This window comes from Mercenaria mercenaria, chromosome 9 (assembly GCF_021730395.1).
Source record: "Mercenaria mercenaria strain notata chromosome 9, MADL_Memer_1, whole genome shotgun sequence".
NCBI lineage: Eukaryota > Metazoa > Mollusca > Bivalvia > Venerida > Veneridae > Mercenaria > Mercenaria mercenaria.
Genome location: NC_069369.1, coordinates 50,835,900 through 50,858,114, shown reverse-complemented (window position 1 = coordinate 50,858,114; position 22,215 = coordinate 50,835,900). Strand labels below are relative to the sequence as shown.

The 22,215-nt window shown below is 33.5% G+C and overlaps 2 protein-coding genes across 3 annotated transcripts; both read left to right on the top strand.

The window, feature by feature from the left end:
* Window positions 1-8,635: 8,635 nt before the first annotated feature.
* On the top strand, window positions 8,636-16,950 carry LOC123547974 (uncharacterized). Of its 2 annotated transcripts, none has more exons than XM_053551385.1 (7): window positions 8,636-8,789; window positions 14,181-14,358; window positions 14,903-14,965; window positions 15,143-15,280; window positions 15,653-15,751; window positions 15,993-16,049; window positions 16,510-16,950. In XM_053551385.1, the coding sequence occupies exons 1-6, from the start codon at window positions 8,724-8,726 to the stop codon at window positions 16,046-16,048; spliced, it is 600 nt and encodes a 199-aa protein (XP_053407360.1). In that variant the 5' UTR covers window positions 8,636-8,723; the 3' UTR covers window position 16,049; window positions 16,510-16,950. The 2 variants fall into 2 exon arrangements, with proteins under 2 accessions (XP_053407360.1, XP_053407359.1); XM_053551384.1 differs by having other exon boundaries at window positions 15,988-16,049; window positions 16,510-16,920.
* A 2,002-nt stretch (window positions 16,951-18,952) lies between these two features.
* LOC128559513 (uncharacterized) lies at window positions 18,953-22,215 on the top strand. The gene is made up of 7 exons (XM_053551386.1): window positions 18,953-19,092; window positions 19,649-19,826; window positions 20,380-20,442; window positions 20,620-20,757; window positions 21,138-21,236; window positions 21,534-21,595; window positions 22,087-22,215. Exons 1-7 carry the CDS (start codon window positions 19,027-19,029, stop codon window positions 22,090-22,092), a joined length of 612 nt encoding a protein of 203 aa, XP_053407361.1. The 5' UTR covers window positions 18,953-19,026; the 3' UTR covers window positions 22,093-22,215.

Genomic DNA, 22,215 nt, shown 5'->3' with positions numbered 1-22,215 from the left:
TCCGCGCAAGATGTGTGTCTGGAGTGTAGGACAAAATCCCCTGCGGACAAAACCCCCTTTGCTCATTTTTGCATAGGCGGACAAAACCCCCTTCATGTTTTTTACAAGGAGGACAAAACCCCCTTCGCACTTTTTTCAAGGAGGACAAAAACCCCTTCGCGGTTTTTACAGGGAGGACAAAACCCTTCAACCTAGATTGTAAAGGGCAAATTATATAATAATATTTAATTAATCAAACTATCTGAGAGTTATATAACAAATTTACTTTAATGAACAGTTCAGTGAGAAAAAACATACAATTAACAAATTAACATGTCAATTAATTAAGAGATATTTCACACTTTTTTACAAACTATAATAATTGTATATTTATGTATAGTCTGATTAATCTCAAAGTCATTATGGAACAAACTGTAATAATTGTATATAATAGATTAAGTACATCAATTATCCAAATTATAATATATCTTCAAGACATCTTTTTCTATAAATAAAATGATAAATCTTAAAGTGTATTATGATGTTTTCCGTTTTGAATCCTTATAAAAAGCAAAGGGAGTTTTGTCCTCCTTGTAAAAAATGTGAAGGGGGTTTTGTCCTCCTTGTAAAATTCATCGAAGGGGGTTTTGTCCTCCTTCTAAAAAACATGAAGGGGGTTTTGTCCGGGTATGCAAAAATGAGCGAAGGGGGTTTTGTCCGTAGGGGATTTTGTCCGCTAATAATAAATCTGGAAATTACTCTGATAACTTGAATATCTTTTATAAATCATATTAACTTTTACTTTGATTTACGATTACAGACTAGAACTATAGGGTTTTCTTACAAATCAAAATGGATCTATAATGTTACACCTGTAACTTGCGTGGCAGGTCGGTCCTGCGCTAATAGCAAAGTTTGAAATTACACTGTATTTCAGATATATTTCAATCATAAAACATACAATTTATGTAACTTTCAAATGAATACTGTAGAAAAATGAATAGAAAAAGAGTGATTTCTGTCATAACGAGAACGAAATATTACATTTTTTATCCGCGCAAGATGTGTGTGTCTGCGCTTATAATAAATCTGGAAATTACTCTGATAACTTGAATGTTTCTCATAAACTGTGTTAACTTAAACTCTTGCGCAGATAACAAATGTAATATTTCGTTCTCGTTATGACGAAAACCCCTTTTCTTTCTAATTATTTTCTACTCTGAAAACATTTTTTAAGAAGTTACATAAATAGTATCTTTTAGAATTGAAATATGTTTGAAATATCGACGTCATTTCAGGATTTGTTATTAGCGCAGGACCGACATCCCGCGCAGGATACAGATGTAACAAAATATTCATTTGGCAAAAGCTACAATTTCAGCCTGTAATCATAAAACAATGATAAAGTTAGCATGGTTTATGAAAGATATCATAGTTATCAGGATTATTTCCAGATTTTTTATTAGCGCAGGGCAAACACATCTTGCACAGATAACAAAAAAAAAATGTAATATTTCGTTCTCGTTTTGACGGAAATCACACTTCTTTCTATTTTTTTTTCTACTCCGAAAACATTTTTATGAAGTTACATAAATAGTATCTTTTAGAATTGAAATATGTTGCAAATATCAACGTCAGTTCAGAAATTGCTATTAGCACAGGAACAATATCCCGCGCAGGCTACGGATGAAACATTATATTCAGATTTTCAAAAGCTACATTTTTAGATTGTAATCGAAAAACGAAGTAAAAGTTAAAATGGTTTATAAAAGATATTCAAGTTATTGGAGTAATTTTCAGACTTCTATTAGCGCAGGACACACATCTTGCACACCTACAAACAGGCTACGGCGTTTAAAAGTTAAAAAAAAGTATAAAAATAAATAAAAAAATACTTGTGTTATTAAATATACTTGGGATATTTTGTATCATTTTAACGTTTTTTAACACCTATGACAAATGACTCTTAATACCGTCGTCAACAGAAATTTATAGGCCATAAACTACCAGGGACGTGAGAAATTACCGCATAAATACGCTCATTTACTTAAAAAAATGGTTTTCTTTTTCTTTACAAATTCACACCTTTACGCGTGCCTGATCACCGTCAGGTAGGCCTACAAGTCTAACACTCTAATGATATTCAATTTTATCGGGAGATATCATCCATATGTTAAAAGCGCAGACTCATTTACCAAACGCGCAAGACAGTTGCCCTGCGCATATAGAAATATATAAGGTTGCCCGATTTACAAATCGTTGCGCAGATAACAAATTGGTTATTTGCGCTGCGCGATTTACCAAATGCGCAGTTTGGCTATATGCGCGTAACATATATAATACCAAAAAATAAATAATATCATTTTAATTATAGTACGTATAACATTAAACAGGGTGATTGTATAATCCATTTAGTGGTTTTGTCGTGTGTGGAGGTGTTTATAGACTGAGCAGCTGCTCCATAATATCATTTTAATTATATATAGTATAACAATATACAAGGTGATTGTATAATCCATTTAGTGAAATATAACCTGATTATGTGTTTATTCGTGTCAATCAAAAGGTGTTGATTAGATCTTATCAGTTCTTTTAAATCAGTAAACATAACATGTGAAGTGTCTACTTCTATAGAGGAAAGTTAAAGGAGCATTAATGTACTTATTGATTAAAGGCAAAGAAAATCCCCATTATAAGTGACCCCCCGCCCCCTCCCCAAATGCCAGACATCTTAATCCCCAATAAACAGGATCCTGTCTGGTCCAATCTGATAAGGGTCCATAAAACCCCTGTAGACTTGACATGTAGTCCATGTCAGAGGATCATAAATTTTATTGATATGTACAGATAATAATATATTTCTTATGTTTTGCATTTTATTGATTGAAATGCAGTCTTTTTTCTGAATATACACACACTTATCTTAGTTGATAATATACTGTTGAATAATGTCCTGACCAATTAAATTATAACTCTTACAGCAATTAAAGCAATTCTCACCCTTTCAGAAAATTCTTACCTTTATTTAATAAAAAATAAAATAATTATATAGTTACAACTGAAAAATAGAACTGTTTAGTGTTTCTCTCTTCAATTATTATGATCTTTTTATCTAAGTAACAAAATAAAACCAGAAAATTTGATCATTACTTGATTTCATTAGAAATTAACATGATTAAAGAAGCAGTTGCATTTTTAATGAATATTATTGTAATAATATAAAAGTGATAACTGGTTTGATATAATAGAGGTGAGAAATATGACATTGCAATCTATGTACTGCACAGTAGCTTTACAGCAGCTTTTGATAAACAGAAGCTGGTCTATCAATGGTCCAGTTGTGTGTATTGGCCCTAATTGCCAGAGGTCCAAATATCTCGCATACCAGAATCATGCACTGAAATATATTTTTGTTGACCAGTTAATAATATAATCATTTTATAACATTACAAAATAAAATAAATGAATAGCGCTGGGTTTTATTAAATCTATATCTCAGTTTTCTATATCTCAGAATTAACTTACAGATTAGTTACTTCTTTTGTGTACTGTATTAATTAATTTTATCGGATTTTGAAATATACATATATTTGCCATCTTGGTTCTGGATGAAAATATGAAACCTCTATATTTACACAATTAAAACATAATTTTAGCCCGAGATAATATTTTGCATTTTAGCATACCTCAATAATTGAGTCCTTAAAATGGAAATATTATTAAAAAGTTGAACGCATGTACTCTAATTATAAGGAGTCTTCTTATAATTCAGTTTCACTTTTATTGACAAATAAATAATGCTCATTGGTAATACAACTTAAAACTATCTATCAGGTAATAGTACTTACCGAGAAGAATGGAGCTTCTTCTAAAATGTTTTCCACCTCATTGAACTGTCAAACTCTATATCCTGGGTAAGAAAACACACTATAACTCTCCTCATCTAAGGATTTTGGTAAGTACTTAGTTTGACTATGTCCTATCACTAAAGCCATATTCACAAGATAGCAATAAAAATGTCAGTGTAATAGATCAGTATTATAACAGATTTTGAACTAATTTAAAAATATTAAGAATATATATACTTGCTCTACTTCATTTTTTTCATTTTTTTTAAATTTATAATTTATTGTGAATAACAAGAAAAAGTTAATTATGGAGTTAATTTATTTATTTTTCACTGTTTTTTTTTTTCTTTTTTCATGTACATCTTTTATGTCAAAAACAGATCAAACACATCTTGCCTCTTCAAACATATTAAAATACTCTAATTAGCTCATCAATTAACAGTTGTGTATACATTTTTCATTATTATAAAAAGATCATTTTTTATTATTATAAAAAGATCATTTTAATTATTATAAAAAGATCAAACAATTATTGTGTTCAAACATATTAAACTCTAACAGTTCATCTCTAATTATTGAACCAATTAAACTTATAAATTTCAAAGATATCTAAAATAATTAAATTTAAGCCAAATTAAGGATAAAAGCTATAACTTTTAACAGTTTGCATAATTAATGTGCCAGTTTTAGCAATTAAACCCATACACTTTTATTTTATTCATATTCTATGTTGTCTGCGTTTTCCAATACCCTTCTTTACCTATATGGTCTGCATAAGAGAAAACCCTTCTTTGTGTATGTGGTCTGCAGTCACTCTATCTGTATGTGGTCTGCATTTTACCCTGTGCCTCGTCTATGTTTGGCTGCTTTCACGAAACGAAACAACTTTTTTATGAAAAGATTTAAATAAGAGGTAATTTAACCGTAAACTTCAATGTCAGATACTGCCAATTACTGCTAAATGTCTTCGTATCATCACAATTTGTAAAATATATTGTTGAAACTGGAGAAAAGTGTAATCGTATCCGGATATAATATTTTGGGTAAATATCGAGCTGTGTTATGAAATTTTAACATTCAAGTAACATACATGATCGATATTATTGTAACAGAAATGATTCTAGAATTTATTTTTATTACACCTACATATAATCTATGTCAGACTCGTATTCTAGTCCTGAGGCATGATCTGATAGTAAAAAGATGAAGTGACAGTCATACTTTGGACATTGTAATACTAGAAAGAATCTAGATCGTAACCTTTCTGGAATTTTGACTGGTTTGGATAATTTACTTACGATTCAGGTTCGCAAAAAAATGAAACCGTCACCCGTTCTGCTTTTCATGATGACACATGGCTTGATTTTTGCAGTCAATAAGCGGATAAATTATCCCGAGAAAGAGCTCTTACTGATTTGTTTAATTACTACTGATTTTAAAAATGATTTTATTTCTTATTTTTCGAGAAATAAACAAATCGGCGAAACATTAAATTGTATTTTCTTGTAGTTTTTGAAATCGAAAGTAGATCGTCTATGTTAGAGTGCTTTGACGAAACGAAACAATTTTTTTATGAAATGATTTAAATAATTTAACCGTAAATTTCAATGTCAGATACTGCCAATTGCTGCTAAACTGTCTTCATATCATCACAATTTGTAAAACATATTGTTGAAACTGGAGATTTTGGCGGTATAAAAGAAAGTGTAATCATATCTGGATATAATATTTTGGGTAAATATCGAGCTGTGTTATGAAATTTAAACATTAAAGTAACAGACATGATAGATATTATTGTAACAGAAATGATTCTAGAATTTATTTTTATAATACATACATAGAATCAATATCAGACTTATATTCTAGTGCTGAGGCATGACCTGAAAGAAAAAATATGAAGTGGCAGTCATTCATACTTTGAATATTGTAATACTAAAAGAATCTAGGTAATATTTAGAAATTGAAACATAAAATTTTCAGTTAGAAATCGCACCAAAGGCTGTATCAAGGGTCTACATTTTCAAAATTTCATTGTGGTGATACCCCAAACCCTACTTGCAGGAGGGGGTATCCTCCCACAGCCTCCCCCCATATTGCCACTTTACAGTTTGATACATTTGCCCTTTTACCACCTGCCACAATGCCCATTTCAAAATCTGACTGCAGTTCAAAGCGGGAAGGAACATCCCTCCCCACACCCACCCTGCTACCGACCACGTAAAAATGGATCAAACATTTTTTCAGCCCAGTCTGGGCCTGTCTGTCTACATGAATCAAAACGGATAATTGAAAGTACATAGACTTGGGGACTGCTGACATGGTTGACACTATATATTGACACTCAGCAACATTTACATATCTTTAAACGCAAAAGTAAGTATACTTTAAATTCACATCCCTTATAATATGATTGAACAATACCTAGAGTGTGTGACACGGTTATTGCCAGGCCCCTTATCTGATAAATATCTGAACAGTTCTTTCGTCCATCCGTTACAAATTGTATGTGGCAATCCGCGCTATAAAATTTCAATATATAAATTTTCATATTCAAATTTTATCATGTGCGAATATATACCAGCCAATAATTGCCTGTTTTGGTAATGCCGGAGGCAAATGTTTACTGGAAAAATATTTATAGTCATGGGCAGTATCTTAGTGTCACCTGTCAAATTGTAGTTTGTACTTTCAACATTTTTATTTTTGCGAATCACTCCTCAATTTTAGAGAAATATATTGGGTTTAAATACTTGTATAATGTCAATCAAAGTTTTACTAGGCATCGATTGAATGTCCATTTCATCTATTGTAACAAAATCTCTGTTCAGTTGGGGAAAAAAACAAAAACCAAACTGAAACTGGTAGACCATACTACCAGTACATCAATCATTAGCCGACTCTCAGGCCCATCAGGCCTTTGATTAAACATTTGTATACTATAGGACTAATTCTTATCCGGAGACCGAGTATTCCTCAGCAACCACTGGATGGAATTCATTAAAACTTAATATGAAGTTTCACTCTTTAGAGGAGATATGCATGTTATCTTCATGATCCTGTTGGATAACTTGACGGAGTCACAACCCTTTGATTATTCAACATTAGTATATTATGTAGTACCATTTCATGTCCGGAGTATTCCTCAGCAGCCACTGGCTGGAATTCAAAACTTCACTCCAAAGAGGAGATGAGCATATCAGGGCCGTCTCATCAAAATAACGTAAATTTACAATTTCATAATAACAGATTTATGAGAATATTTACAATTCTCGCAAACCGTCTTTACCAAGAGTCTCGTAAATCCGCATACCGCGCAATCCTCGTAACTCTCCTTCAGAAGTCTGTCTTTAAAAATATCATAACCCCTTTTATATAAAATAAACACAGGAGTCTGAAATTCTATAAATAAGAGTGAAAAGTAAGCCAACTGGTGTTTCATGCTATATATATATATTTTTCAAAATGTAAACTGCCTGAAGTTATGTGTACAATTGAAAGCGCTTGCAGTGAAGAATTAAAATAATTGAAAAACACAGAAGTCTGCTGCTGTTAATTCCTTGTAAATTGAACTTTTATATATTTTATACCTGCACAAGGATTTTACTGACTTTTTTAATATAAATATATATATATTCTAGCGGATTCAAAGGAGGGGTGCGGGGCACCGACCCTCAAAGAAAATCTGCAAGCCTGCGTTTTTTACATTTTCCTTTCCATGCAAGTAAAAGCTAAAGGCATAAAAAATCTGCTCGCTGCGCTCGCACATCATTAATAATTATTCTTATTACCACGGGATACGTTATCAGTCCTATTCATACTGTTGTTGCACTTTTTATTATGAACAGACTTAAGTCAAATTGAGTTTGCTATTATTTTTCTTGGTTAGTTTAAACATATTTTATTCCGAGTGATACATGTACAAATTAAATACATACATCATAGTGTGAGCAAGATATGTAGGAAAGGATAGGAATGAAAGACACAAAGCCTTATAGAATTCTTTTTGAGACTTTTCTTACGCGAAATTTAAGAGCATGATGCGCGTTCTTCACGCTTCCCTCGCACGTCATCATTCGTTATAACATCGCAGTGGCGATATTCCTATTAAAACATACAAATTTTTTGCTCACTCCCCTCGCAAATAATTATTAGCACTACATTCTCCTTAGGTAATAATCTATGCAACTACTCACGTAACATAATTATTATTCACGGGGGGTGGGGGCGGTATCTAGAAATTCATGTGTAAATAATTATGAAACCTTTTGTTACAATGGTGCAAATGTTTGGAATTCAATACCAAATGAAATTTGCTCCACATGTTCTCTAACATCTTTTAAAAAGACTTTTTCAAAAAACTTTTATCTTTTAATCTTTTAAAAAGAAATATAAAAAAGTATAGCTTACAGTTGACTGTCTAAAGCACCTCTTTGTTTATATCAGCTGAATTATAACTACGTAATTATAATTTGATTCATTGCCAAAATGAAAATTGTATAAATGGATACTTAAAGGCAATATCTATTTTTAGATATATGTCTATTTGTCTAAGAATGAATGTGATATTAATAAGGATGAATGTGATACTAAATATGTTATGTGATAGTATAAATTGTATTTGGATGTTGTTTTTCAGAAGGCCACATTTAAAATTAAGATGTATCATTTGTACTTTGTACTGATCTATATCTTCATTTGCTACCTTCTATAAATAAAGATGTTATTATTATTATTATTATTATTATAAAGTTAAACGCATGAAATTTCATCGCCCGTGGTCTAGCGGAAACGTCATGACGTCATAACAAAACATTGACGCCGCTCACTAGCAACGGCAGATCCTTGAGGCGAAGCGGCAACAATAAGCTATTCCAATTATTTCATCATGAAATAATAATGCCTAAAGAAAGCACTGGGTGTTTTGCGTGGATTGTGAGCTTCAAGCAATCATGCGACGAACGGGTAAGTCAAAAGTACGATTATCATTACAGTAAAAAGATTATGAGATCGAATGCCGATTGAATCTCCATGTGATGTCACTATAATACTAAAATAAGATACTACTGTGCCATCTGCTCCTTTGTTGGCAACAAAAAATGGACTTTAATTTGATTGCATGATATTTTTTCACTGGCTGACAAACTTGGGTTATGAAACGTTTTCTCTCCTTTTTTGTTTAAAAGTTTTCGAAGTAGAAGAAATGCTCGACCCCCACTTCATTTTGTGTGACTGTTTATCAAGTCAAAATATCTGTTCGAATGATTTTTTGTGTTATGTGTTAACAGGTTGATTTTATACTTTGTGGTGATTTCACAAATGTATTTTTGTAGTTGAAAGTTAAATCGTGTATTTTATGTCTTCATGACGGAAGGACAGGCGGTCAGAGAAAGATAGATTCTGGGTCATAAACCCGTTTGAGTTCACACGGTATATAACCAGTGTGAAATGTGTTCAATGCTGGTGCAGAAATTAAAAAAAAAATACATCTTAGCACATTTTACAAAAACATCTTATAACGAAGAAGCAAGTACTAAATTAAATTCTAAACAAGAAATATCTTTAAAAATGATAGTCGGCGAATTGTAATAAGGAAAGAAGTTTATGAATTTTTCATCTAACATTCATCTTTCATCTAAAACTAAACACCGCACTTTAACAATTTAAATGGTTCTCTTTTAATTTTTCGCAAAGGTTTCGTAGGGTTGCAATTTTGTTTCGTTTATCCTTAGACCAATAATTACAGCAGTAGTTTGATGAAGATTCATGAAGCGGTTCATGAGAAGAGGTCATTAAACGTGTTTATATTTTTAGCTAAAATGGTCCCTATCCCCATTTGTAATAAAATAGCAGGAGACCTTACGATGTTGTTACACATCGAGTTTGATAAAAATCCATTACATTTTAGTGGTTAATGCGAAGAAAGGCGTATCTACTTTTAGCTATAGTGGTCCCTAATAGGGCCCAAGTTCCTATATAAATAAATTTGGAAGAGGACCTTATAATGATGCTCCAGACCAAGTATAACAAAGATCCACCAAGATGTTCATGAGATGCTGTATAAATAAGATCTGGAAAGTAGATCCTTCGGAAGCACCAAAAACAAGGCAAACAGTGAAAATTGCAGACTCGGTTTGATTGAGTCTGTTCATGAGCAGTAATGGAAAATGCAACACTGCCCACGGCCTCTAGCACCGGCCTAAGCGGTATTCAATCTTCAAATCTAAATGAATAATTGAAATCAATGATCCCGAAGAACCAGCAAATATTACAACACTGAGATGAAATCAAAGGCATTTCTAGTTTTAGCTCTAGCAGCCCCTAAAAGGGGTCAAATGTCCCAGCTGAACAAAGTTGGCTGCGGGCCTAATAAAGATGCTACAAATCAAGTTTGATTAGAATACATGAGAAAAAATCAATTAAAGGATTTTTTTATTTATTATTTTTATTTATTTCTAAAATAGGCCAACTGATCCCGCTTTAACAAATGCATATTCGCTATTTATGAATCTTTGGACAATGACGTCACACCTATTAAAAAGTGAAGGTCAAGCAAAACATACAATTGTAATTATTTCAATATTTCTGTTTCATAAGCAAAGTTTGACCGTTTTCATATCACATAGATAAACTGTATGCAGCGTACCTTCATTTTAGTGTAATGAGATTCAGTCATTATATAGCATATATATAATGAAACAGATTTCAACTGAGTTCAATATTTGCATACCATACTAAAGAAAAATATTCATATATAATAAATCAGTTAAATAATTTATAACAAATATATCAAAGCAAACAAGTACTCATTTTAATATGCATTCTGAATAAGTCAAAAAAGCAAGAAACCTTTTCATATACAGACGACAACTGTAACAAGGAAAATCTTTTAAAAAGCACTTCTCTACATAAAAGACTCTTATCACACCCTTATTCATGTGATACGCAGACCGTATTCAGCTCTTTCTTTAATTTGATATATGTTGGTATCTGAACAGGTTTTTATCATATTTATTAAACTTACTCATCATTTTGAGATATATCAATATTCTTGCAAAATATACTGAGCCAAAGTTAGCTTAAAAACTGTGAACAGCGTCGTTTAGGATAAACGCTCTGTCTACATTCCACTCAGCGTAGCACAATCAACAGAGTGAAAGAAATTGACACTCTCGTCCAATCAGGCAGAGTGTTGCATAAATCTTCCATTTTGATAAATTATCTATAATGCGTTATCAAGCAGTTTGATTTGAAAACTGAAGTCACGTGGCATAGGTAACAAAAACGAATTCAGACGGCGTCGCCGAAAAATATTAGGATTCTAAACTTCCTGTGTTGAAACAAAACGAAGAGTGCAGTGATACTCTTTAATACAAATGTTAAATTTAACTAGAACTGACTTGTAAGGGAAAGCTACACCTACACTTATACAATATGGAATCACATAGAATTATTTCCCTTACCTTGAATTTCGATCATGGTAAATGTATAGTTATGACGGAGAAAATAAATAGGGTTACCACATTATGGGACCTGAAAAAGAATGATGTTAAAAATACAATAGTTGTTCATTATGTCTCCCACCACACAGTGGTGTGGGAGACATATTGATTTACTCCTGTCTGTCTGTCTGCCTACCTGTCACAAATCTTGTCCGCACTCTAAGTCAAACATTCTCATCCGATCTTCACCAAACTTGAACAAAATGTGTTTGCCAATAAGTCCTCGGCCAAGTTCGATGATTAGCAAAATCGGCCCAGGCACTTCGGAATTATGGCCCTTGAAACTTGTTTTTGATAATCAACGCACTGAAAGTCTGATAAGGCAGTTGAGGTCTTGACTCATATACTACTATTCAGATGATTAGGCAGTTGTGGGAGACATGCGCTTTTCTCAAAACAGCTCTAGTTTACAACAGATTTTCATTAACAGTCTATATTTTCTATGTGTAAGCAAGGTTAAAGATAGTGGAAATACGTTTATACATAGTCCGTCATTGTCGTACTAATTCTAGCAGGATATACTTTCTGAAATAAGGTTCAGCGTTAAAAATAGCAGAAATGTATATGCATATATATGTTTCACGTACAATACAGTGTGAGATGTTCCACCAATGCTGACAAACCATAATTTCTATGATAAATAATTAAGTAAAGTTAAGTTTTTGAAGATAATAAAAATGTGCCTTTACATAAATTTCAAGTTGTGACATAATACACCGACTTAAATTGCTAAAACTTTCTGAAGTAATAATATTAAGGTAAACTTAAAAACGTTAGACAGCGGAAATATGCATGTAAGTATTTTATATACATAATGGCATGTTTCACCAGTTCTAGCGAAAAGTATCTTCTATAAAAAAATTAAATAAGTTTTAATATGTAGCATATGCTCTAAAAGTGTTAGTTATAGTATACAGGTCTACGGAGTTCGAATGCTTTGTACACAAAACTTGGCAGATTATTTTTAATCAAGTGGTTTCCAGATGACAACAACTCATAAATTTTGTTTATTTTTGGAAGTTTCCAATATTTCCACATGCTTTGTATAATTGACGTTCTAACAAGAAATGGAACTCATATTTAACCCTTACCCTGCTAAATTTCTAGAATGAACTTTACCATCTTTCAATTTGGACAGTATCATTAGCTGTTAGTTAAAAGGGGTGCTTACCAAAAAGATCGTGATTAAATAGCGAACAGTGTAGATCATGATCAGACTGCACGGATGTGCAGGCTGATCATGATCTACACTGGTCGAAAATGCAGAATCAATCCTGTCCAGCATGATAAGGGTTAATAATATTGCATATGATACACTTTCTTTCATTTTTCGGTCTCTTGTTTTAGTTAATGCCATCTTCTTGTCTCTATCAATAACCGATGCGCGAGTAGACAAAGTCTTGTCAATGTAATTCTATTTTTTTAAATCTTGTTTTATCAAGAAAATCTTTGAATACGAAATCTGAGAAAAGTTTATATGTTGATCCTCTTGTTCATTCTCCAGTGAGTGATTCTCCAATGAGTGAAATGCATAAAAAATTTCTTTCAGTCGCTGCCTTTCGTTCCCTACACATTAAGTTTACTGTTGTTTTAACTCATTTCGCTTAACAATTTGTATTAGGTCTGCGTTCAATATCGTTAACCTTCCTTAAACCCCAGTCACACATACGGCGCGGATAGCTACGTCTAGCCACGGATAGAAACGTAGTAATCCGTACCTGAGCCGTACCTCAAAGTAGTAATCCGTATCAATCCGTACCAACACTTGGTTAAAACGTATTCAAGACTTATCCCAAACTTTCAAGTTTCTCCAACTTTTGAACATGCACAAAAGTTTGAGCGATCCGTAGCCATTTAAGCATGACTTTAGTCCAACTTGATTGAAACTTATTCATCCGTAGTTAAACGTACTAAAACGTAGTTATCCGTACTGAAACGTACCTTGCCCTAGCTGAACGTAATTATCCGAGGCTGCCCGTACTTAAGCGTAGTTCAACGTAGTTCACCGCAGACCCGTCCACGCGCTGGGCAAGTTGTCAGGCGCAGTAAAACGTAGTTCAACGTAGTACGCCGTACCTTTCCGTACTTATTCGCGTCCTGTATTTTTTTTTGTCCCCTGTTTCTCACAATTTTTCCCGTACTAAGACGTACTGCTCCGTACTCAAGCATCCACATAATGACTGGCTTTAGTAATAGGTTAAGATTCAGGTAGCTATAAGGTCTATGTCACTGCGGCCAGTTTGATAAAAAAAATTATTCTTCCTAAATTTTCTCTCTTATATGTAACTCCATACTGTTTCTTAGTATCCTCTATACACTGAAATCCCTTCTGCATCTCCACTCCGTCTACCGTTCATCCTCAAAGTAAAAGAGAATGTTTATGTTCCTTTTATCTTATTTACCTCCATAATGTTTCGCAGTACACCCTAGTGTTTTTGCTCTTTCGTGTGGATGATGTATACAAAGTCCCATTTGAACTGAATGAAAGCTGTTGAAAGAGCTGAGTACACAAGGTGCAGATGAACACAAGAATGTGTGATGGACGGAATGACAGACGGACGGACGGAGTTGAGTACACAAGAATGTGAAATGGAGGGTATGACGGATGGACGGATGTACTGTACAAACACTATCTGTCTACTGGGTCTTCGGCCTAAAAATAAAATTTTATTGAGTAAAATTGGCCAATACAAAGAGCGAAGCATAACAACCTGGCCATTTTGAAATCACTCCGATCATTAACAAAATTATTATTTAATCGATCGAGACAATTTAATTTCAATACCTTATATGAAAATCTTACAATTATTCCACATAAAGCCGAACTATTACCACATATTTTTGTTGTTTTCAGTGGGCAAGATTCAGAAATCGACTCCGCCGACGATTTTATGCTCGGAGAGGTCAGAGAATAGACCCATCAACAATTGTAAACGAAACTGGTACCAGAGACATGGTTATCAGTAAAAGTCCTTACAAGACAAACAAAGTACTACCAGAAAACTTAGTAGCTCCAAAGACAACAGTGACAGGTTTGTGGAGAGAGAGTATTTGTGTTTACATTTTGGGATTTTAATCATCTATTTTGGAAATGTACAAGTACATAAACTTTTGTTTCGTTAGTATTTCTGAAATAAAGTAGATATAATGTGACTGTAAATACAGTATTTGTATGGAATCGCTTTTGTAATCAGTAAAGCGACGGTAGATAAACTACATTCTGCGTCAGCCACGCAGTAAATATCATGTAAAATTGTACTTCATATTATATAAATGGTATCCACTTAGATAATAATTATTTTAGATTTTTATAGATGCTTTAAAATTAACACTGTCACAATGATATCTGAAAGAATACACATTCCCTTTAATCATATCTGGAAATAAAGAAATGTTGCCCCGTCTTGTCAACATATGTAGTTAATTGAATGTTTGGTGTTATTTTTTTTAGATTTAAGTTTTTCAAAGGTATTTATCGCATCTGAATTCCGTAGAACATCTTTAAAGTAGTTTATATATTTTCTTTAATCAATTATTTACTCTGGTAATTAAAATATACGCTTGTTTTGTTTTCAGAATATTCTGTAGCTGTAGGAAGTGTAGCAGCTACAGGACTTGATGACGTCTTTGAAAAACTAGGTAATTCTTTCACATGAGATTTTTTAAACGTAATTTTAACATACTCATTAGAAACTTTACTCAAGGTTGTTTTATTATTTGACTGATTTTGATAAAAAGTATTATCAAAAGTATAAAAGTAATTATACCCTTCGCGCAAAATGAATTAAACATTCATGTTCAGAATTGTCTTTGCAGTCGGAGAATACGTTTCCGGTATTATAATCAAAGCTGTAGACACTTTGAGGCTGGAGAGGTGGACCCCGCTGAGCAGCACAAATGTCACTGTAGATAACTCTGCAGACAGAGTATCTTTGTCGTCCAGTATCGTTAGCCGTAAGTATCATATTTATAAAAAAAACGTACATCTCCCGAACGTATACCATTTTATACAATCAAACCTGTTTTATCCAAGACAGAATGGTAACGTAATCAAGGTGTCGGGTAAGGGAGGATGTCGGGTCTAGCAAGGTCATATAGAAAGTGCCTTGTCCACTCTGGTTTCGTCGTCGTTACATGCAAAAAAACATACTTATTGTACTGAAAACAAATATTTCTATTTATATCTGAAACATGTCTTAATTACTTACGCACAGTATTTTTTGTCTAAGTATGATTTACCGAAAAAATATAAAAAGTACAACTGTAAGAAAAAGTAGCGATATTATATGGAACATCTGTTTGATAACGCTTATGTTTTTGTTACAGAAATCGCCGACATAGCGGTGGCAGAAAGCCTATCTAATATTTTGTTAGACACAAACATAAACCAGTCCGCCATTCGCAAAACTATCAAAGAATTTATGGGTAAGTAACTGGCTGGTAAAACATTATAATCACATTTAGATTATTTTGTCAAACAATTCAACATGAAACGGACGAAAGTGAATTATGATCTCGGCAGCCTTTGAGCGTAGAATTGCAGACAGAGGAACTGTAATTTCTGTAAATCAATATCGTACACCTTACATGATTTTGTCATAAAAATTATCACCTTTTACAGTTTCACAACATTTTTATCGTTGTCCAAATCTTGTTTCTAGTGCAGAAGTCTTTGGAATTGTTGGCGGAGAAGTTTGCGACCAACCTACTGTCAGTGAATGATGTAAGAACATTTTTAAATATGTTCCGTATTTTTACAAACATAAAATTAAAGCCATAAAGTTCTTTTTGTGGTACAGATACATGCTTTAACTGAATTTTATTTAAGTTCTAGAGAATAACCATCTCTATAATCATAATTAATTTGTTTAGTCTCACCCATTCGTCCGCGCCGGCGTCCCGATTTGGTAAGATTTTGTTTGTAATTTAATATCTCAGAAACCTCTTAATCTTCACACACTTATTCACAATGATGAAGCTGACATCATTAACTGTATTTTTGCTTTCACAAAAGTGTGCCCCTTTTTTCGAGTTTTGTTATCATCCATTTAACTTTCTTTAGAGACAAGGCTGTTAAAGATTCTAGCGTTGCTATTTTCTGACAGCTCTAGTTATCATTCCTGTTACATATAAATGAAATGTAGCATTTGCAGAATAAACTTAAAACCTTCTTTTTATTTCAGTGTTGAAAAGGGAGGCTACAAGACAAAGGGAGATTACAAGACAACTGTACTTTTAGTTTAGATTAAGCCTTTTTTTATTATCATTATTATTATTAATAGTGTGTATGCATTTTCATCTGTTTTATGAGGTTCTGAATTTTATTTTTTGCAATAAAGTTCATAGATACTTCAAAAAAGTGTTTTTCTGCTAGTGAACCCCAAACTAGGCTTGACATGTACCAGGTTTGGTAGGTATAGTTCAGCTGAAATTAAGTGTAACTGCATCTTTTTGCCTGGTTATCAAACTTTTACGAGACAGTATGCCCATAAAAATTGCAAGTTTGGTTACCATTGGATACGAACTAATCAAGGTAGAGAACGGGAACTGTCAGTTTTCTCAATTTCTAGTAATTCACGGACCATGACGTCACAGCGACTGTGACAATCAGGGCTGTTACATATACCTACCCAGACGGGAGAAGCTGAACACTGGATTAGAAACTGCTTAAGTTAGAGAGCGGACCCTGTTTGAGTAATCCAAGGGCCATAATTCCAGATAGACTTGGTGGATCCAGCTTTTTATCGAATTTTGCCGAGCTATTATGCCAATAAACATTGTGAATAAGTTTAGTGAACACTACACAAGAACTACTCAATCTAGAGAACAATTCTAACACGACCCGATTCATTTTCCTATTAAACAAAGACGGCTGAAAACTGTATGTTGTTATACATTCAAACACGACCAGCAAATAACCTATATACACATAGCAGAAAAGCAATCAACGGTTAGTTTGCGATAGCCCATACGCGTGCAAAGTAGTGACGTCATCCTCTATGTATAGAATGATCCAGGTGCGTAGCACGAAGTGTAGTTCATGTCGTAAAAAGTAGTTACCATTTTTTTCTACTCTAGAATGTCGTGTTAGAATCGAAATATCAAGTTCCCAAGTGTGATTTATCGTAAATTCTAATATGCTTGTCTCTGTTAAAACACGCTTACGCTAGAATGACGTCACGTTAACGTGTGGTGGCGTCAAAGTTTTTCTTGCGACCAAGAAAGAGCGCTACTATATTTTATCTACTATTTTAGATTAAAGGCATATTAGAATCGAAATAATTTATAGCAAAACCGTATTTTAACCCTATTTTTACACTCTGGTGGTAATACGTCGTACAAATAATTTCACTCGGGCGGCGACCTCGTGAAATTATTACGCCCGACGTATAACGCCCATCGTGCATAAATAGTGTTATAGCACTCTTTTGCTATAAATTATTTCTTAAATAACCCGTATTTTGAGTTATTATGCGTAAGAATATATCACGAAGGCCACTTTCTTGGTCGCAACAAAAACTTTGACGTCACCGCACGTTAACGTGATGTCATTCTAGCGTAAGAGTGTTTTAACAGAGACAAGCATATTAGAATCTATGATAAACCACGCTTGGGAACTTATTATTTCTTAAACAACAATTCATTTTTCTGGCGTCACAATTATTACGTCATAGCGTCAAACGGCATAGCGGCGCACTGGAAAAGAAACCAACAGGCAATAATTTAATGAATGTCGTGAAGAATGTACTTTAAAATCCTTGATTACGTGTTAGAATCGAAATAATATATCTCATTTAGTGATTTGCTCTTGAATAAAAGCATTGTGTGTCGTTCAGATGCGTATTGTCATAGGCCTATCACTGATTCTAACTGCGTCCTCGTGATATAATTCCTTCTCATCTGAACTCCAGACAATGATTTTATTTAGCGACAAATCACTAAATGAGATATATTATTTCTTAAACAACTTTTGTAGATGCTGCTAGGCTACTGCAACTGGAGATCTCATAATACGTCTCTGGGGTATGAAAACGGAACACATTATCACTTAAACTACTACAAGTGCATAGCACAACTACTTCTTCATTTCTAAAGACTGCTTGTGAAAAATGCAGAGGTTTTCCCATAATGGAAAGATGAATGAAGTTACGAGCTGCACATCATCTTGTTGTGGCAAAACGTATGTGTGGAGTTTATTGCAAATCATTCAAGCGGTGAAATGATCCTGACTGGATCTCCTGCTCGATCTCACCGTACGACCTTGGCCTTAAGCCTCTCAAGTCTGCTTTCTTGGTTGCAGTCTATGATTCCAAACGATCTTCTTAAAGAGGCGAAATTTAAGAGCATAATAAACGTTCTTCTGGCTTTCCGCGCACGTCATCATTCGTTATATCTAATAACGACAAAAACTTACCTCTTTTTTTGCTCACTCCGCTCGCAAATCATTATTAGCACTACAACCATCTTAGGTTATCTATGCACCTGACCACGTAACGTATCTGTTATTCAGGGGGTTGTATCTAGATATTCATGCGCAAATCATTCGGAAAGTTAAACACATGAAATTTCACCGCCCGGTGGTCTAGTTGTAACGTCATGACGTCATAACAAAACATTAACGCCGCTCATTAGCAACGGCAAATCCTTGAGGCGAAGCTGGCACCAAGAAGTTATTTCAATTATTTCATCATGAAATAATAATGCCTAACGAAAGAACGGGGTATTTTACGTGGATTGTGAGCTTCAAGCAATCATGCAACGAACGGGTAAGTCAAAAGTAAGAGTATCATTACGGTAAAATGATTATGAAACAATCGGATTGAATCTCAATGTGACTAATATACTAAAATAAGATATATGATCCTTTGTTGGCAACAAAGACAAGTTTGTTTTTTTTTTCAGTTGCATGATATTAGAAATGATATGTTCCATTTGAACAGTATGGAATATGTTGATGACGTATGAATTGGATGGAAACTGCAGGAGTTGAGTACACAAGGATGTGTGATGGACGGAATGACGGACGGACAGACGAATTGAGTACACAAGAATGTGAGGTGGAGGTAATGACGGATGGATGGATGTACTGTTCAAACACTGTCTGTCTACCGGGTCTTCGGCATAAAAATAAAATGTTTTTGAGTAAAGTCGTCCAGTACGAAGAGCGAAGCATAACAACCTGACCATTTTGAAATCACTCTGATCATTAACCAAATTATTATTTAATCGATCGAGACAATTTAATTTCAATACCTTATATGAAAATCTTACAATTATATCACATAAAGCCGAACTATTATCACATATCTTTGTTGTTCTCAGTGGGCAAGATTCAGAAATCGACTCCGCCGACGATTTTATGCTCGGAGAGGTCAGAGAATAGACCCATCAACAATTGTAAACGAGACTGGTACCAGAGACATGGTTATCAGTAAAAGTCCTAACAAGACAAACAAAGTGCTACCAGAAAACTTAGCAGCTCCAAAGACAACCGTGACAGGTTTGTGGAGAGAGAGTGTTTGTGTTTACATTTTGGGATTTTAATCATCTTTTTTGGAAATGTACAAGTACATAAACTTTTGTTTCGTTAGTATTTCTGAAATAAAGTAGATATAATGTGACTGTAAATACAGTATTTGTGTGGAATCGCTTTTGTAATCAGTAAAGCGACGGTAGATAAGCTACATTCTGCGTCAGCCACGCAGTAAATATCATGTAAAATTGTACTTCATATTATATGGTATCCACTTAGATAATAATTATTTTAGATTTTTATAGATGTTTTTATAGATGCTTTAAAATTAACACTGTCACAATGATATCTGAAAGAATACACATTCCCTTTCATTATATCTGGAAATAAAGAAATGTTGCCCCGTCTTGTCAATATATGTAGTTAATTGAATGTTTGGTGTTATTTGTTTTTAGATTTAAGTTTTTCAATTGTATTTATCGCATCTGAATTCCGTAGAACATCTTTATAGTAATTTATATATTTTCTTTAATCAATTATTTACTCTGGTAATTTAAATATACGCTTGTTTTGTTTTCAGAATGTTCTGTAGATGTAGGAAGTGTATCAACTACAGGACTTGATGACAGCTTTGAAAAACTAGGTAATTCTTTCACATGAGTATTTTTAAACGTAATTTTAACATACTCATTGGAAACTTTACTCAAGATTGTTTTATTATTTGATTGATTTTAATAAAAAGTATTATCAAAAGTATAAAAGTAATTATACCCTTCGCGCAAAATGAATTAAACATTCATGTTCAGAATTGTCTTTGCAGTCGGAGAATACGTGTCCGGTATTATAATCAAAGCTGTAGACACTTTGAGGCTGGAGAGGTGGACCCCAATGGGCAGCACAAATGTAACTGTAGATAATTCTGCAGACAGAATTTCTTTGTCGTCCAGTATCGTTAGCCGTAAGTATCATATTTATATATAAAAAAAACGTACATCTCACGAACGTATACCATTTTAGACAATCAAATCTGTTTTATCCAAGATAGAATGGTAACGTAATCAAGGTGTCGGGTAAGGGAGGATGTCGGGTCTAGCAAGGTCATATAGAAAGTGCCTTGTCCACTCTGGTTTCGTCGTCACTCTGGTTTCATGCAAAAAACATACTTATTGTACTGAAAACATATATTTCTATTTATATCTGAAACATGTCTTAATTACTTACACAGTATTTTTTTGTCTAAGTATGATTTACCGAAAAAATATAAAAAGTACAACTGTAAGAAAAAGTAGCGATATTATATGGAACATCTGTTTGATAACGCTTATGTTTTTGTTACAGAAATCGCCGACATAGCGGTGGCAGAAAGCCTATCTAATATTTTATTAGACACAAACATAAACCAGTCCGCCATTCGCAAAACTATCAAAGAATTTATGGGTAAGTAACTGGCTGGTAAAACATTATAATCATGGTTTGCTTATTAAAAAATATCAGAATTTACTCACTTCACTATCCCTTCACTGTAATTGATCACGTTTAGATTATTATGTCAAACAATTCAACGTGAAACAGACAAGAGTGAATTATGATCTCGGCAGCCTTTGAGCGTAGAATTGCAGACAGAGGAACTGTAATTTCTGTAAATCAATATCATATACCTTACGTGATTTTGTCATAAAATTGATCACCTTTTACAGATTCACATTTTTAACGTTGTCCAAATCTTGTTTCTAGTGCAGAAGTCTTTGGAATTGTTGGCGGAGAAGTTTGCGGTCAACCTGCTGCCAGTGAATGATGTAAGAACGTTGTTAAATGTATTCCGTATTTTACAAACATGCAATTAAAGCCATAAAGTACTTTTTTGTGGTACAGATGAACATTTTATTTAAGTTCTAGAGAATAACCGTCTCTATAACCATAACTACTTTGTCAGCTTAACTTTTTAAAGAATAGGTACTGTAAGGCTATTGCACTCACCCATTCGTCCGCGTCGGCGTCCCGATTTGGTAATATTTTGTATGTAATTAATATCTCAGTAGCCTCTTGTTGGGATGGGTTGAATCTTCACACACTTATTCACAAAGATGAAACTGACATCTTTAAATGTATTTACAAAATTATGTCCCTTTTTTCGAGTTTTTCTATCATTCATTTAACTTTCTTTAGTGACAAGTCTGTTGAAAATTCTAGCGTTGCTATTTTCTGACAGCCCTTGTTATCATTCCTGTTACATATAAATGAAATGTAACATTTGAAGAATAAACTTAAAACCTTCTTTTTATTTCAGTGTTGAAAAGGATGGCTACAAGACAAAGGGAGATTACAAGGCAACTGTATTTAGATTAAGCCTTTTTTTTTTGTTAATATTGCGTATGCATTTTCATCTGTTTTCTGTTTTATGAGGTTCTGAATTTTA

Bases quoted from the DNA above. Each gene is read 5' to 3' on its own strand.
- LOC123547974 (XM_053551384.1), top strand. From the start codon at position 8,724: ATGCCTAAAGAAAGCACTGGGTGTTTTGCGTGGATTGTGAGCTTCAAG. The intron at 8,790-14,180 runs GTAAGTCAAAAG...TGTTGTTTTCAG, and splicing joins AGCAATCATGCGACGAACGG to TGGGCAAGATTCAGAAATCG. The intron at 14,966-15,142 runs GTAATTCTTTCA...TTGTCTTTGCAG, and splicing joins TGACGTCTTTGAAAAACTAG to TCGGAGAATACGTTTCCGGT.
- LOC128559513 (XM_053551386.1), top strand. From the start codon at position 19,027: ATGCCTAACGAAAGAACGGGGTATTTTACGTGGATTGTGAGCTTCAAG. The intron at 19,093-19,648 runs GTAAGTCAAAAG...TGTTGTTCTCAG, and splicing joins AGCAATCATGCAACGAACGG to TGGGCAAGATTCAGAAATCG. The intron at 20,443-20,619 runs GTAATTCTTTCA...TTGTCTTTGCAG, and splicing joins TGACAGCTTTGAAAAACTAG to TCGGAGAATACGTGTCCGGT.